Source organism: Capra hircus, unplaced genomic scaffold (genome assembly GCF_001704415.2).
Source record: "Capra hircus breed San Clemente unplaced genomic scaffold, ASM170441v1, whole genome shotgun sequence".
NCBI classification, from domain to species: Eukaryota; Metazoa; Chordata; class Mammalia; order Artiodactyla; family Bovidae; genus Capra; species Capra hircus.
This window is the reverse complement of record NW_017189530.1, coordinates 182,476-197,705: the sequence shown is the minus strand read 5'-3', so window position 1 is coordinate 197,705 and position 15,230 is coordinate 182,476. Positions and strand designations below refer to the sequence as shown.

At 48.5% G+C, this 15,230-nt stretch overlaps 1 protein-coding gene across 1 annotated transcript in view; it reads left to right on the top strand.

Moving 5' to 3' along the window:
• The first annotated feature begins 614 nt into the window (after window positions 1-614).
• Window positions 615-15,230, top strand: part of LOC102185208 (sodium/glucose cotransporter 1) — a 47,172-nt gene continuing 32,556 nt past the window's right edge. Inside the window, exons 1-4 of the mRNA XM_018044370.1 lie at window positions 615-766; window positions 5,149-5,220; window positions 8,127-8,231; window positions 9,759-9,818. Of these exons, the coding sequence (XP_017899859.1) occupies window positions 650-766; window positions 5,149-5,220; window positions 8,127-8,231; window positions 9,759-9,818 (354 nt within the window). The 5' untranslated portion in view covers window positions 615-649. The remainder of the gene's footprint in view (window positions 767-5,148; window positions 5,221-8,126; window positions 8,232-9,758; window positions 9,819-15,230) is intronic.

The following is a 15,230-nucleotide window of genomic DNA, read 5'->3' as shown; positions in this document are numbered from 1 at the left end:
AACTCAGAGCAGAGAAGCACACCAAGGAGAGTAAGGCTTGGCCCAGCTTGAGAATTCGCATATCACCCACAAAAGGTCAGACTGCAGAGAGCTGAGGACCCTCTGTGATCAGCTGGTCCGCTCAGGGCCATGATTTGGGAGAGGTCAGCAAGGCAGTTTCCTCGATGCAGAATTTAAGAGGGGGGAACCAAGAAAACTCTGGACTCTGGATACATAATATTCAAATGCAATATTTTAATAAATCCAAGTCAATGTCCCAAACCCACAAGGAACAGAAGATCGAAATGGTAAATAAAGACAGAAGGGGTGTTGCTGGTTTCCACCACCCCAGGCTCCATGGGGCTCGGTAGCCTTGAGCCAGCCCCACCCCATGACCAGCTCTCGGTCCAGGGCGGAGCAATCCTGGCGGACCAGACGGACGGCGCTGTGCCTGGACCGGCAGTCAACGGGCTGCCCTCAAAGACCGGCCTCCAAAAAGTAGGAATCGGGCCGCGCGGGGCCTGCCGGAACGCCCAGGCTGCCCCGCGGCTCTTCCCAGCGTGCCCCGCGGCCCTTCCCAGCGTGCCCCGCGGCCGAGTCGCCAGAGCCCCCCTGAGGCCGTTGCAACCTTCGGTCAGCGGGTGGTGCTCACTCGCCGGGAGGCACCACCATGGTATCCGCTTGGCAGGGCTTCGGCTGGACGGCTCAGCTCTTCACCTCCATCAGTACCCTGGACGTCCTGGTGATAGTGTTGTACTTCCTGTTGGTTCTGGGCATCGCGCTGTGGGTAAGTGGGGCCTGGAGTGGGGGGAGGGGAGGGGTGAACCCCAGGCCAGTTCCCGACCCTCCCCTGCCTGTCACCTGGTCCCCCCTCGCCCCCCTCTTGTCCTGCTCCTGCGCAGCCCTTTGCCGGGAACTCTCCAGCATCCCTGTGCAGCCGATCTTCCAAGGAAGTCCAAGCCCATCTTCCCTACCCACCCGCCCAAATAAACAGGTCAGATGGACCAGTGCGCACGGCCTGGGACCCACGCTGCGTGTGATACGGAGTTGCTGTTGTGACGGTCGCAGTAGTGACCGCTGCCCAGTAGTGGCCACAGGCCCCTGCAGGGCCGGGTTGGGTATTGAGGGCTTTAAGCGTGGCACATCCGCATAACCAGGCTGTGGGTCACAGATGAGGAAAAACAGGTTTGAGGAGGCTGAGTAACCACAGGGAATGATGGCGTGCAGCTTTGAACCTAGAGCTGCCCCTTCCTGAGGCATGAGGGTAACCATGAAGAGGCCCTAGCTGGCAAAACCTCAGAGGTCACGTGTGTTTCAGGGCCCTAAGTATTCCACTGAATTTGAATTGAGCGCTTACATACTCGAGTGTAAAGTTCTCTTAATAGGTTGGTCCCGGGTCTGTGGTACTGCCATCTGCCTGCTAACGTTTCACCTGTTCAGTCACTAAGTCGCGTCTGACTCTTTGTGACGCTGTGGACTACAGCACGCCAAGCTCCTCTCCCTCGGAATTTGCTCCAGTTCACGTCCATTTAGTCAGTGTTGCTGTCTAACCATCGCATCCTCTGCTGCCCCCTGCTCCTTTTGCCTTCAGCCTTTCCCACCATCAAAGTCTTTTCCGATGAGTCGGCTCCTTGCTTAACTTGTAAGCACTCACAGAGATGTCCCGAAGATATACCCTCAGAGCCAGACAGCAAAAGGTCAGAGGGCAGGGCAGAAGGCTCTGGCTTTGGTCCTGGTATGGCTAAGCTGTTAGCCATCAGAAGCCTCTCCCTGGCCTGCTTTATGAGTGGGAGTACCTGGTGGCAATGTCACTCTTTGCTGACTGGGGGGAGATTTCATTCTGGGCCTCTCCCTCCCAGCTGGAGCTTTCCTGCCCGTGTGACCTTTAAGCGGAGTGCTTCATGAGGTTATGAGCAGGATCTTAGTGTGCAGAATCTGACCCTTCCAAGCGGGATCTTTGGGCAGTCTCTTGAGGGCTCACCATGCTGTGTGAGTGGGCAGACAGAGTAATGGAAATATGGTCTTCATCTTCTTAAGAGAATGTTTTTTATCTCTTCCAAGCGGAAAGAAGTCTGAGATTTATCTAGATCATTCAAATGAATGATTTTTTTTTTTTCTAAATTGGCTTCCATTATGAGAAACATTCCAGGTGGCACAGTGCTAAAGATTCTGCCCTGCCTGTGCAGGAGATGCGAGAGATGAGGGTTCGATCCCTGGGTCGGGAAGATCCCCTGGAGTAGGAAATGGCAATCCACTCCAGTATTCTTGCCTGGGAAACTCGCATGGACAGAGGAGCCTGGTGGGCTACAGTCCATGGGGTCACAAAGAGTCGGACATGACTGAGCGCACTCGCACGTGAGAAGCACCCTCCTAGGCAGCCTCGGCTGGGCTCCAGGCAGTGGGCACTTGTTTGGGGCCCTTCCCCCAGCTGCCCTTAATTAGGAAGCCCCACCCAGTTTTCTTCTGGGCCCAGCTGGGGGAGGTCTGGCCAAGCTCAGAGGACCTGTGAACCATCTGGACGCTTCCAAAGGAAACCTGCTCTTCCTTTTGTTCCGCTAGGGGCCCAAAAGCATGTGCTGTCGTGCAGAATGCTTCCATCTTTTTCCTTCTCTGTATTGTTATTTTTCCTTTGGTCCTCTTAAAAATTCATATATTGTTTTTAATCACATGTTAATCGTAAGAAGTAAAAAGATTCATTAGCTGTCAGAAGCAGTTACTGCTCTTTCCTCATCCTTCCCCAGCCCCCGAGATCCCCAGGGGCCATGTGTTCCTCCTCCCCTTTCTCAGTGACACACTCCTGAAAGGGAAGTGGGAGCCCGCTCTAGTATTGTCTGGAGAATCCATGGACAGAGGAGCCTGGCGAGCCACAGTCCATGGCGTCCCAAAGAGCTGGACATGACTTAGCGCCTAAACAGCACCACAGACACACAGGCGGTTTCTGCATTTTGGTTTTACAAACAATGTGGTCATGTCACACACAGGACTCTGCAGCTTGCTTCCCCCCCTTACCACACGCTGTGAAGTGCTTCTGGGCTATAAGTAGAGATCTAGCTTGTGTCTGTATCAGTTGCACGATAGCCAGACAAATGTGTGTGATCCAGCTCTTCCCTACTCACTGACACTGAGAATATTGCTGGGTTGTAGTCTTTAACATGTTGCGCTTTTAACCGTGTAGCATGGATTCCTGAAGTCGGGAGTGCTGCGTAGCGTTTGGGCACACCCTTGCCCCAAGCCCTCGCTGACCTGGTGCGTTGCTTCTGCTTTAATTTTGGGAAGGAGGTGGGGCAGGCTGATGGACGGTGATAAGCACCGCAGCCTTGCCTTGCACTTTCTAGACTCCGCCTCCTGTGAAGCTGACCATCTCCTCGCGAGCTTGCTGTCTGCTGACTTTCTTCTTCTGTGAATAGCCAGATCATGCGCCCTTGCATTTATCAGCTTGTCTGTCTTTTGAGTTGGCTAATCTGTTTTTCCCAAACTGTCATTTTTTAGGCCAGCGGTTCTCAGCCTCAGGACTACTGACGTGTGGGACCAGATAACTCCTTGTTGTGGAGGTCTTTCCTGCGTACTATAGGATGCTTAGAGGCACCCCAAGCCCTACCCCTTCACAGCCAGAAATATCTCCAGACAATGCCGGGTGTCCCTTGGAGGGTGGGCTTGAGAACCCTTGGTCTAGACTGTTACTGGCATCTTTCTGACACTTCGGTAAATCAAATACCTCTCCTTTCTCTTACGTCTTGATTTAGTTCCTGCTTGCTCAGGAAAGTTTCCCCCACTCCAAGGATATACAAATATTATTCTAAATTTCTTCTAATATTTTTTGGATTTTTACAAGTATTTAAATCTCTTGAACATCTGGAATTTGCTTTTGTATATAATGTGATGGAAGACCCGAGCTTTATTTTCTTCTGGTTATTAAGTAAGCCACCCTTTTCTTTAGTGATAGGAATTGGCCACATTTGCTCCTTTCTGAAATCATCTATCAGCTTCTGTCCATGAAGCCCCACAGGGAAAGCTTGTCTTTGTTGCTGGTGTCTTGGGTCCTTTAAGATACTTAAGGGGGAAAAATTTACATATTTGTTTGTTTGTCTCTGTTATCAGTCTCAGCCTGGGATCTTTGAGAAAGTGGTGAATGCACCTTCCACCCCAGCACCTTCCACGCCCTCCTGCCGTGGTCAGTGGATCATTCTAGAAGGAGAGCAGTGAGGAAGGAAGGGGCCATGGTTGGTGGACCATTCTAGAAGGAGGGTGGGGAGGAAGGAAGGGGCCATGGTTGGTGGATCATTCTAGAAGGAGGGCGGGGAGGAAGGAAGGGCCATGGTCGTGTGTAACCACGTTCTTCCCAGGACCTCCTCTTTTCCTGTCTGGTTCTTTCTCTAATGGAAAGAGAGAGTGATTTTATTCGTCTTAGAACATTTGGTAAATTCCTTCTAAAAGTTCTAAGGCATGTGTCCCTGCACCCTGCTGAGGCCTTCCTTAGGAAAGGCCAGCTCTGGCATCACAGGCTCTTGATTAGCACTTAGTGGATGGACGAATGAGACTGGGTTCAAGTGCCTGACTTAGAGAGCTTTTCTTTGGTGATGTGAGGGGACTTGGCTATAATGCAGATACTCTGGATGGCTGTCATAAGTTCACTCTTTCCACGGAAATGCGTTTTTGTCAGCCAGCGGTCATCTTTGGGTCCTGCTGCTTTGGGCAATCCAGGAAAGCCTGGGCTTGACCCTTGATCATATTGGAGTCTGAGGATCAGAGCTGGGAATCGGAGAAGAGAGCCTCTGGGTACGTGGCGAGGACACCGTAATCTTGGCAGCGTGACTGCCCTCCTGGAAGAAGCTGGGCTGTGTTCACCTTCTCCATTCCCAGTCGGTTAAGGCATTTGCACGCCACTCATCTCCCAGACTCTGATAGGAACCACGGCACTGGTTAACCATTTGGGGTGGGGCGGAGGGGGGGAATAAAGCAATATGGTTTTCACAGGAGTGTAAAGAAATGGGAAAGCCTGTGCAGTCTCACAGCTGGGAGGGACCACGGGCCCTCCTCTAGCTCAGTGGGCAGACTTCTGTTCCTAAACGAACAGGCAAAAGCAAGAGGGGAATGGGATCTCTGCAGAGGACATTGACCTGTAAGCGAAGGTCATCACTGGTTGCTTGGACTCCCCCACCCCATTTTAAGGTTATCGTGTCGTGCAGTCGTGGGACGGTAGAGGACTTCTTCCTGGCTGGACGGAACCTGGTGTGGTGGCAGGTGAGCAGCCCCCGTGTGGCCCCTGTGGAGCTGCGCGTGGATCTGTTTATGGCTTTCCTGTAGATGCCTTTCACCCCGCATGATTTAAAGTCACTAAATCAGGAAAGTCAGCGCATTAGTAGTTCCCTTAGCTCCCAGGCAGTTTCTTGCATAAGGGCTCCCTTAGCTCTCCAGGTGCCTGGGAGGTACGGAGCCTTGCTCTGGTCTGGGACCCAGAGCAGGTGGAGCGCGCCTTGCTCTCTGAAGTGCATGGAGCAGAGTGGGCGTTGGATGGGACTCCTGTTTTCATTCTCAGAGTTACTGCCTAATGGATAAACTGTGGTATGGCGCTATTAAAAGGCACTGCAATAAAAGAATAGTCTTGCCACTCCAGCTTTCTTTCTCTCATGCTTCTACTCAGGCAGTGAGTGCCCCGTGGGTACGCGTTGCTCTCATCAGGGCCTCCATGCGGCTTATTCCTGGATTGGTGCTCAGGCCTCCTCTTACCTGGCTCCTCCTGCCCCGTGTTGCCTCTGGGCTTCCCACCTTTCCTGCTGCTTCACCAGCCACTCATTCGAGGCCCCCTGGCTGCTTCCTTCCCACCCCCCTGGCTTCTTAACACTGCAGGTACACTCCACCTGGCGGCGTGGCATTCAAGACCACTTGCTGGAGTGCTGGCAGGCCCCAGCTCGCTGCCAGAACTCCAGTCCTGGGTCCCTCTGCCCATCTGGCCCCTCCCTTGAAAGGCCTGCCAGCCACTGCACACGACACGTCCTCTGCACAGTTGCCCCCCGCCCCGCCGCGCCGTCTCTTGCCCCTGAGGGGCAGCGTCAGCCCTCTAGCTGCTCAGGCTGACACGCGGGGAGTCGCGTCAGACTCTCCATTCTCTCTCACCCCATCTCCTAGTCCATCAGGAAGTCCTGCAACTCCGGTTAGAAAACAGATTTGAAATCTGACCGCTTCTCATCATCCTTCATGCGGGTTCATTGTAACAGCTTCTCCCTGGACCCCCTCCTTCCACCTACGCTCCTCCACACGCAGCGGCAACAAGGCAGCCAAGGCGTAGGGGCATGCCGCCTCGCTGCTTGCGGCCCTCGGGGGTTTCCTGTGGCCCCAGGATGGAAGCCGGTCTGTCAGGCCGCAGACGGATGGCCCGCACCTCCTGACCTCCGTGCCCTTGAGAGGCTCGCCGAGCTCCTCCCTCAGGGGCTCTGACTCTGCTGCTCCTGTGTGGAGGTTCGGCTCTCGCAGTGTCCTGGGCTGCCCTCAGCCCTCCTCGGGAAGGCCAGCCCCGCCCGCCCCGCTGCTCAGCGCTCCCTGGCTGCCTTCCTGCCTTCTCCTTCTCTAGGAGTTTACTGCTTACCACTGGCCGCTGTGCTGCAGACTCATCCCCTACTTTATTCTGCTTAGACTCTTGTATAACAGACTGTTAGCTTCATGAGGGCAAGGAGCTGTTTACTCACTAATGTCTGGTACTTGCAATGCTGCCTGGCACGTAGTTCGCAGTGGACATTTATTTATACTTAATTAATAAATGATGACTTTTTAGCATACCTTTTCGTTTAACTGGAGAAGGGAATGGCATCCCACTCCACTCCAGTATTCTTGCCTGGAGAATCCCATGGGCAAAGGAGCCTGGCAAGCTTCAGTCCACGGGGTCACAAAGAGTTGGACAGGACTGTGTGGCTAACACCTTCATTTAGCAATGTACTAAGGTCTCCCTGAGTCTTTATAACTGTTGGCAGATAGACGGACTTTCATACACAGTTGCATAGTGGTACGCCATATGGACAGTCCACTACTCATGTACCATATTTTTGGGCAATTTAACCCGTGTGTAGCTTTTTATTATTATCATAGAGGTAGCAAGTGAAAGTAACTGCTTGAGTGATTCGGTGCCTCTCTAAGGTTTTGCCTTCTATTCGTTGCTGCTAAGATGTTTGGCGCCTGTATGTTCTCAGTTGTGTCTTAACTAGTGCATTTTACATTTCGTGGTTTAAAAAAACCAACAGCCCCCTGCCATAGTTAACGCTCTTGGTGTTGGACGCCACTTTATCTTGGGTAATTTTGGCAGTGCTTTGTTTTTTTGTTTTTACCTAAAAGGCCTTGTTGTTTTCAGCCTCTCTTAATAATTTGGTTTTCAGTCATCTTCTGTCAAACACAGCACAGTATTTGGGTTTGGATTTTTATGGCCATCTCTACTCAACTAAAAAGCTATTATTGGTTTAGGAGGGATTTTGTTCATTTTAAATGCCTCTGGGATTTTTTATTTTGAAAGTAACAGATGCTGGCTGTTAAAAAACACACACACACAAAGTCAAAATCCAACTATAGAACTTGACATTTTCTCCCCATTCTATCCCTATAGCAGTGATTCCAGCCCCCAAAAGTATTCTTTATGCATGTGTGGCCAGAGTCACACCCGTCTGCATATAAACACGCATGTGCACGAGTGTCTGTGCACACAGTGCGTTTGGATAAGATTCCGTTATAAATGCTGCTTCCCTTCTTTGCGTCACTGGATAGAGCTCCTTTGGTCTGTCCGTAGGCTACACTGTATCTCGTCACATTCACTGCCTTAGTATTTTAACCATTCCCTTATAGTCAGGTCAGTTGTTAAGTATTTCTAAATTAACCTCAGACAGTGATGAGATTATACTCCAGCTAATATTTCTGCAGTTGCAAGTAAGTCAGTGGGGTTAGGGCAACATAAGAAGGGCGGTGCAGCTTTTTTCACTTCATCCCTGTTTTTACTTGGCTTCTAATTTATGGTGAGGCTTTAGTATAGACAAAATACAAATGGGAATTCTGCCCAAGGTGTAATCTCTTTTGAGGAACTGTGAAATTCAGTTTGAGGTCACATTTGTGAAAATTGGTTTTTGGAGTTGGATAAGAGTTCTGACCTGTAACTGTCTTTTGATTTTCAGATAGGTGCCTTTCTTTTTGCCTCAAATATTGGCACTGGCCACTTTATGGGTCTGGCTGGAAAAGCGGTGTCTTCAGGGATCGCTGTTGGGGCCTTCGAGTGGAACGTGAGTAGTGCCTCTGGTGGCAGCGAGCCTCCACTTCTGTCCAGATGAAATTCAGTGAGGCCTGAGTGAACGTGCAAGACTCCTTGGGAAGTCATGGAAGAGAGGAACCAAGCCTTTCATTTCTCAAAAAGATTGTGCTGGTTTTCATTCTCCTTAGTAAAGTAATAGAGAGACAGAGAGTGTTTTTATTCCAGGGACCATGGGAATACAGTTGGGAGACTGGTCAGGTAGGATCATAGTAACAGATATGTGCAAACATAAACATCCAAGTATGTACACACAGATGCATGTGTACATATGTGTGTGTGTTTGTCTGTGTATATACATTTCCAGTGTACAATTGACCCTTGAACAGCACACGTTTAAACTATGCTGGTCCCCTTACACACATTTCTTTCCCATAAATACAGGCCCTGTATTTTCATTTCACAGATCTTTAAATTGACGTAAGTGGGGACAGTTTGTGTTTGATTAGAGATCACCGTATGTGGAATCAAAAGAACTAGGGTTTGAGTCCTGATTCTGTCCAAACTCTTTCAGCTTCACCCTTGGGTGAGTCATTTTTCAGTTTGTTTTTGAGGCAGATTTAGCATTATGCAGATTTTTCCCTATATGGGAGTTGGTCAACTGTACATTGAGAATAGGGTCATGCTGTATCCTGCGTCAGACATAGACTGGCGATTCAATTCTTACATGATAGTATACATGTTACATGAGAATAGGGTCAGCTGAGTTCTTTTTCAAGTGATTACTATAAAACTCCTAACTGATCTGTGAATACCAGTTTCAACTATAAAACTTATAAAATGGATTATTTATTTTTAATCTGTGGGATATGGATATATTTGTTGTAGGATGTAGAGTTTGTCCACCTAAATTATAAGTGAATTTATAAGTTTTGGGTTAATTAACCTATATCTATATAAATCACCTGACCTTTTTTATCAATCAGAAAGCTCCCTCTTTCTGGGTCTCATCTTTCTCCTGGTAGATTACAAAAAGAAATAACACTTCTAACAGAGTCAGCTCCAGACCTAAGAAGGAGCCCTGGTCTTTACCACAGTTTAGCTCTCAGAATTTACTAGCATCTCCTTATATTCAGCTTACCTCTTCTTTGTAAAGAAAGCCGAAGCAAAGTGTATTACTTAATTTCAATAACTTCTGTAAATTTTGATTTAAATTCTGATTTTTTTCAACTTATCTTTCTTTGTTTAATGATCAATTATCTTTGATCCTATCTAGAGCTAAGGAAACATAAATTTTAATAAATACCTTGAAAATTGGCTTAGTTAAACACAACCCCCCGACCCCGAAAAAATTAAGAATGCACCTTTATAGGCAAAGCTCAAGTGCCTGTAAGTTAATTTTGTTCTCCTGGAGGGTCTATTCTTGGGCTGTTGTTTGCAAGGTTCCCAGTAGTGATGCATTTATTGGGCTCAAGACAGTCAGTAGCCGAGTTTGCCGCCCCTTTAAGAGCCTGGTCGAGATGGGACGCTGACGTGATTACTCTTCTCTCCTTGGTTTCAGGCTGCGTTCATCCTCTGTGCTCTTGGCTGGGTGTTTTCCCCTGTTTACATGAAGTCTGGGGTGAGTATCCATGATCAGTTAGTCTGGGCTCTGCAGTATTTTTTCTGACAAATATTATAGTTGTACATAAAAACATTTTAGAGAACAAGTTAAACTTCTCAGTCTTTTGATTCTTGTACCGACATCCCTAAATCCTAAGAAATGCCTGGAATAATATCAGCTGACATGGATAAACAGTAGCCAGTAACTGCTAGTGTTTCATTCTGGACCTTATTCAAGGGTTCCCCTCTGAAGGCTTTCATAGAAAACATTTTAAAACTTTGTTAAAAAAATAAGACGTAAATTAATGAAGGGAACAACTCTGTTAACAACTGGAAGACAGCAGTCTAACAATGTTGTTAGAACTAACAGTGTTCAGTTCAGTTCAGTCACTCAGTCATGTCTGACTCTTCGCGACCCCATGAATTGCAGTGCGCCAGGCCTCCCTGTCCATCACCAACTCCCGGAGTTCACTCAGACTCAGGTCCATCGAGTCAGTGATGCCATCCAGCCATCTCATCCTCTGTCATCCCCTTCTCCTCCTGCCCCCAATCCCTCCCAGCATCAGAGTCTTTTCCAGTAAGTCAACTCTTCGCATGAGGTGGCCAGAGTACTGGAGTTTCAGCTTTAGCATCATTCCTTCCAAAGAAATCCCAGGGCTGATCTCCTTAGTTCTCCATAAATCCAAAAGAGGATGTGTGAGGAACTGGACAGGCTGATTCTGGAGTGTACACCAGAGATAAGGGGAAAAAGCCATGTCAGCGCCTGGCTGAGAGGGGACAGAGAAGAGAGGTCCGGGGCCGACGTCCACAGGGGTGCCTGGAGCGATGCCACCAGCGTGGTAGGCAGGGCTTTCTGTCGGAGAATCCACTTTAGACGGTAACCACAGACGGGGGCCTTTGTGGAAGTACAGGAGTCATGCTTTTGGGAAAGAATATCCAAGGCTGGATGCACTGAAGAGGGTGAGACGGGCAGGTCCACTTTACCCATGTCGCCGCCCCCGACCCCAAGGTGGCACAGCTCTGTGCCGAGAGAGAGCGGCCCAGCCTGAGACTTCTCCCATGAGGGGAGGGAGCGCGTGGACGTGCTCGGCTGCACTGGCCATGCAGCGCGCTGCCAGGAGGGCCTACTCGGCTCTCCCTCCCTCCAGAATGCGCAGTGTGCTGTGTGCCCAGGGCACAGGGAGTGACTTGGAGAGCAGCTCCCAGGGCTCTGAGATGGCATCAGAGGAGCCCAAAGCCCCCTCACGGACTCTTACCAGGAAGACTGCCAGCGAGCTGCTGGGGGCTCCTCACCTGCAGACCTCCCCAGCTGCCCACAGACACCCTTACCGTGCTGCGTGCATCACCCGCGTATGCCTCCACCCGTCAGCCCGCTCCCTCTGCTTATCCCCAGTGGCAGTGTGCTGAGCCCCGGCGGAAAGCTGGTGGCACGTGCAGAAAACGAGCCTGACCTGTGGAGCTGGGAAAGCCACAGAGGGGCGTTCAGCCCACCCTCGGGAAGGCTGTCAGCACACAGCCTGGCTTTGTAGGATCAAGCAGGGCGTGAGAAGCCAGTGCGTCCACAGACAAGGTCTGAGGAAGTCTCAGAAGCCCTAGCAGGACTGATGGGAGGTGTCTCTCTCCAGAAGCAGTCAGGGGAACGAGCTGCTGACCGCTGCCTCAGTGCAGAGACAGCAGCCCAAGACCACAAGGAACAGGAGCAGTCAGGATCACGTGACGGCACCCGAGGAGGCCGAAAGCCTAACACTGACGGACCCCAGAGACCTGCCCCATAGAGAGCTCAGGATGGTCGTCTGAAGGCAACTCAGTGAGCCTCAAGAAAGCACAGAAAGACAGTTCAGCAGGATCAAGAAAGCAGCACATAAAGGAAATTCGCTCAACAGAGAGAAGAATCATAAAAATAACCAAATGGAAATTCTGGACTGAAGATTGCAGTGAATGAAGTGAAAACTGCAGTTGAAAGCATCTGCAGCAGACTTAGCGAAGCAGAAGAAAGACTCTGTGAGCTCAGCGACCGGCCACTTGAAATTATCCAGTCAGGGGGAAGCAGCTTCCCAAGAGGCCAGGGGCAAAGAATCTGCCTGCCACTGCCAGGGACACAGGAGGGGTGGGTTCCATCCCCGGGTCGGGAAGATCCCCTGGAGGGGGAAATGGCAACCCTCGCCAGTATTCTTGCCTGGGGAGTCCCATGGACAGAGGAGCCTGGCAAGACTGCAGTCCCTGGGGTCAGAGTCAGACACGACTTGGCAACTGAGAACGCACACTCAGTCAGAGGAGAGCGAAGGGAAGGGAGTGAAAGCTGAAGAAAGCCCCTGTGAACGGTGGGGCGCCATCACAGAAACCGCCAGCACGCTCCTGGAGCCCCGGGAGAAGAGAGGCAGAAGCAGGCGGAAAGGCTGCTTGCAGACCGAGAACTTCCCGGACCTGAGCAGAGACTTGGCTCGCCAAGGTCACGGCGCTCATAGGTGCCCCCGAATTTTAACCCCAAACATCGTTTGAAGAAATAATGCCTGGAAATATCTCCTCTGGTGACAGTGTTAGTCTACAGACTCAGCAGCTTAACCAACACCAGATAGAGTAAGCAGAAAGGAAACTACACGTAGGGGCACGGCAGAGTGAAGATGCTGAGGCAGAGATGAAGGGGACACTGAAACCGGTGAGGGAAACCTCAGCAGGGCACGCAGGCGGGCAGCGGCACGCCCGAGGGACCCTTCTGCTCAGAACAGCGGAGGCCGGAACGCAGCAGAGTGACGCAGTCAGGTGCCGAAAGGAAGAGAAAGCTGTCAACCCCAGATTCTGTGCCCAGCAGCTTCAGTGGTTAGGACTCCATGCTTTCCTTGCCCAGGGGCCAGGTTCAGTCCCTAGTCTGGGAACTAAGACCCTGCAAGTTGTGTGGTCAAAGTAAAAGTGAAGATGAAATATGTACAAATATTGAAATATCATGTTGCACACTTGAAACCCATATAAGGTTATATGTCATTTATACATCAATTTAAGAAAGAACCATTGCTTGTATATTTTTGAGATTAGTTGTTTCTCAGTTGTTTCATTTGCTACTATTTTCTCCCATTCAGAAGGCTGTCTTTTCACCTTGCTTATATTTTCCTTTGTTGTGCAGAAGCTTTTAATTTTAATTAGATCCCATTTGTTTATTTTTGCTTTTATTTCCAGTATTCTGGGAGGTGGATCATAGAGAATCCTGCTGTGATGTATGTCGGAGAGTGTTTTGCCTATGTTCTCCTCTAGGAGTTTTATAGTTTCTGGTCTTACGTTTAGATCTTTAATCTATTTTGAGTTCATTTTTGTGTATGGTGTTAGAAAGTGATCTAGTTTCATTCTTTTACAAGTGGTTGACCAGTTTTCCCAGCACCACTTGTTAAAGAGATTGTCTTTACTCCATTGTATATTCTTGCCTCCTTTGTCAAAGATAAGGTGTCCATATGTGTGTGGACTTATCTCTGGGCTTTCTATTTTGTTCCATTGATCTATATTTCTGTCTTTGTGCCAGTACCATACTGTCTTGATGACTGTGGCTTTGTACTAGAGCCTGAAGTCAGGCAAGTTGATTCCTCCAGTTCCATTCTTCTTTCTCAAGATTGCTTTGGCTATTCGAGGCTTTTTGTATTTCCATACAAATCTTGAAATGATTTGTTCTAGTTCTGTGAAAAATGTGGCTGGTAGCTTGACAGGGATTGCATTGAATTTGTAAATTGCTTTGGGTAGTATACTCATTTTCACTATATTGATTCTTCCAATCCATGAACATGGTATATTTCTCCATCTATTAGTGTCCTCTTTGATTTCTTTCATCAGTGTTTTATAGTTTTCTATATATAGGTCTTAGTTTCTTTAGGTAGATATACTCCTAAGTATTTTATTGTTTTCGTTGCAATGGTGAATGGAATTGTTTCCTTAATTTCTTTTTCTACTCTCTCATTATTAGTGTATAGGAATGCAAGGGATTTCTGTGTGTTGATTCTATATCCTGCAACTTTACTATATTCATTGATTAGCTCTAGTAATTTTCTGGTAGAGTCTTTTCCAGAAAAATGAACAACCCAATCAAAAAATGGGCCAAAGAACTAAATAGACATTTCTCCAAAGAAGACATACGGATGGCTAACAAACAGATGAAAAGATGCTCAACATCACTCATTATTAGAGAAATGCAAATCAAAACCACAATGAGGTACCCCTTCACACCAGTCAGAATGCCTGCGATCCAAAAATCTGCAAGCAATAAATGCTGGAGAGGGTGTGGAGAAAAGGGAACCCTCCTACACTGTTGGTGGGAATGCAAACTAGTACAACCACTATGGAAAACAGTGTGGAGATTTCTTAAAAAATTGCAAATAGAACTGCCATATGACCCAGCAATCCCACTGCTGGACACACACACTGAGGAAACCAGAATTGAAAGAGACACGTGTACCCCGATGTTCATCGCAGCACTGTTTATAATAGCCAGGACATGGAAACAACCTAGATGTCTAATCTAGATTATACAGTGTGAAGTAAGCCAGAAAGAAAAACACCAATACAGTATACTAACACATATATATGGAATTTAGAAAGATGGCAATGATGACCCTGTATGCAAGACAACAAAAAAGACACAGATGTGTATAATGGACTTTTGGACTCAGAGGGAGAGGGAGAGGGTGGGATGATTTGGGAGAATGGCATTGAAACATGTATACTATCATGTAAGAATCGAATCACCAGTCTATGTCTAATGCAGGATACAGCATGCTTGGGGCTTGTGCACGGGGATGACCCAGAGGGATGTCGGGAGGGAGGCGGGAAGGGGATTCATGTTTGGGATCGCATGTACACCCATGGTGGATTCATGTCAATGTATGGCAAAACCAATACAGTATTGTAAAATAAAGTAAAAATAAAAATTAAAAAAACATTGCAAGGAAAATAATGAAGGTTATTGGTTTCTTACACAAACCGTAAGGGGAGAAATTGATATATTGGACTTCAAAGAATAATTTTAAACTTTAACTCTTTGAAAGAGATTTTTAAGAAAATGAGAAGTCATGACTGCGGAGGAATATTTATAGAACATGTTCCTCGTGCGAAGAGCTGACTCATCGGAAAAGACCCTGATGCTGCGAGGGATCAGGGGCGGGAGGAGAAGGGGACTACAGGGCGTGAGATGGCTGGATGGCATCACCGACTCGATGGACATGGGTTTGGGTGGACTCCCGGAGTTGGTGATGGACAGGGAGGCCTGGCGTGCTGCAGTTCATGGGGTCGCAAAGAGTTGGACACGACTGAGCGACTGAACTGAACTGAAATGATTCATAATGAAACACTTGTGTCCTGAATATACACATTTTTTTTAAAAAAACTCATAATTTGTAACAAGACAGCATTTCACCATACATTCCACCTTACAAATGACAGATGATGACATGAAAGG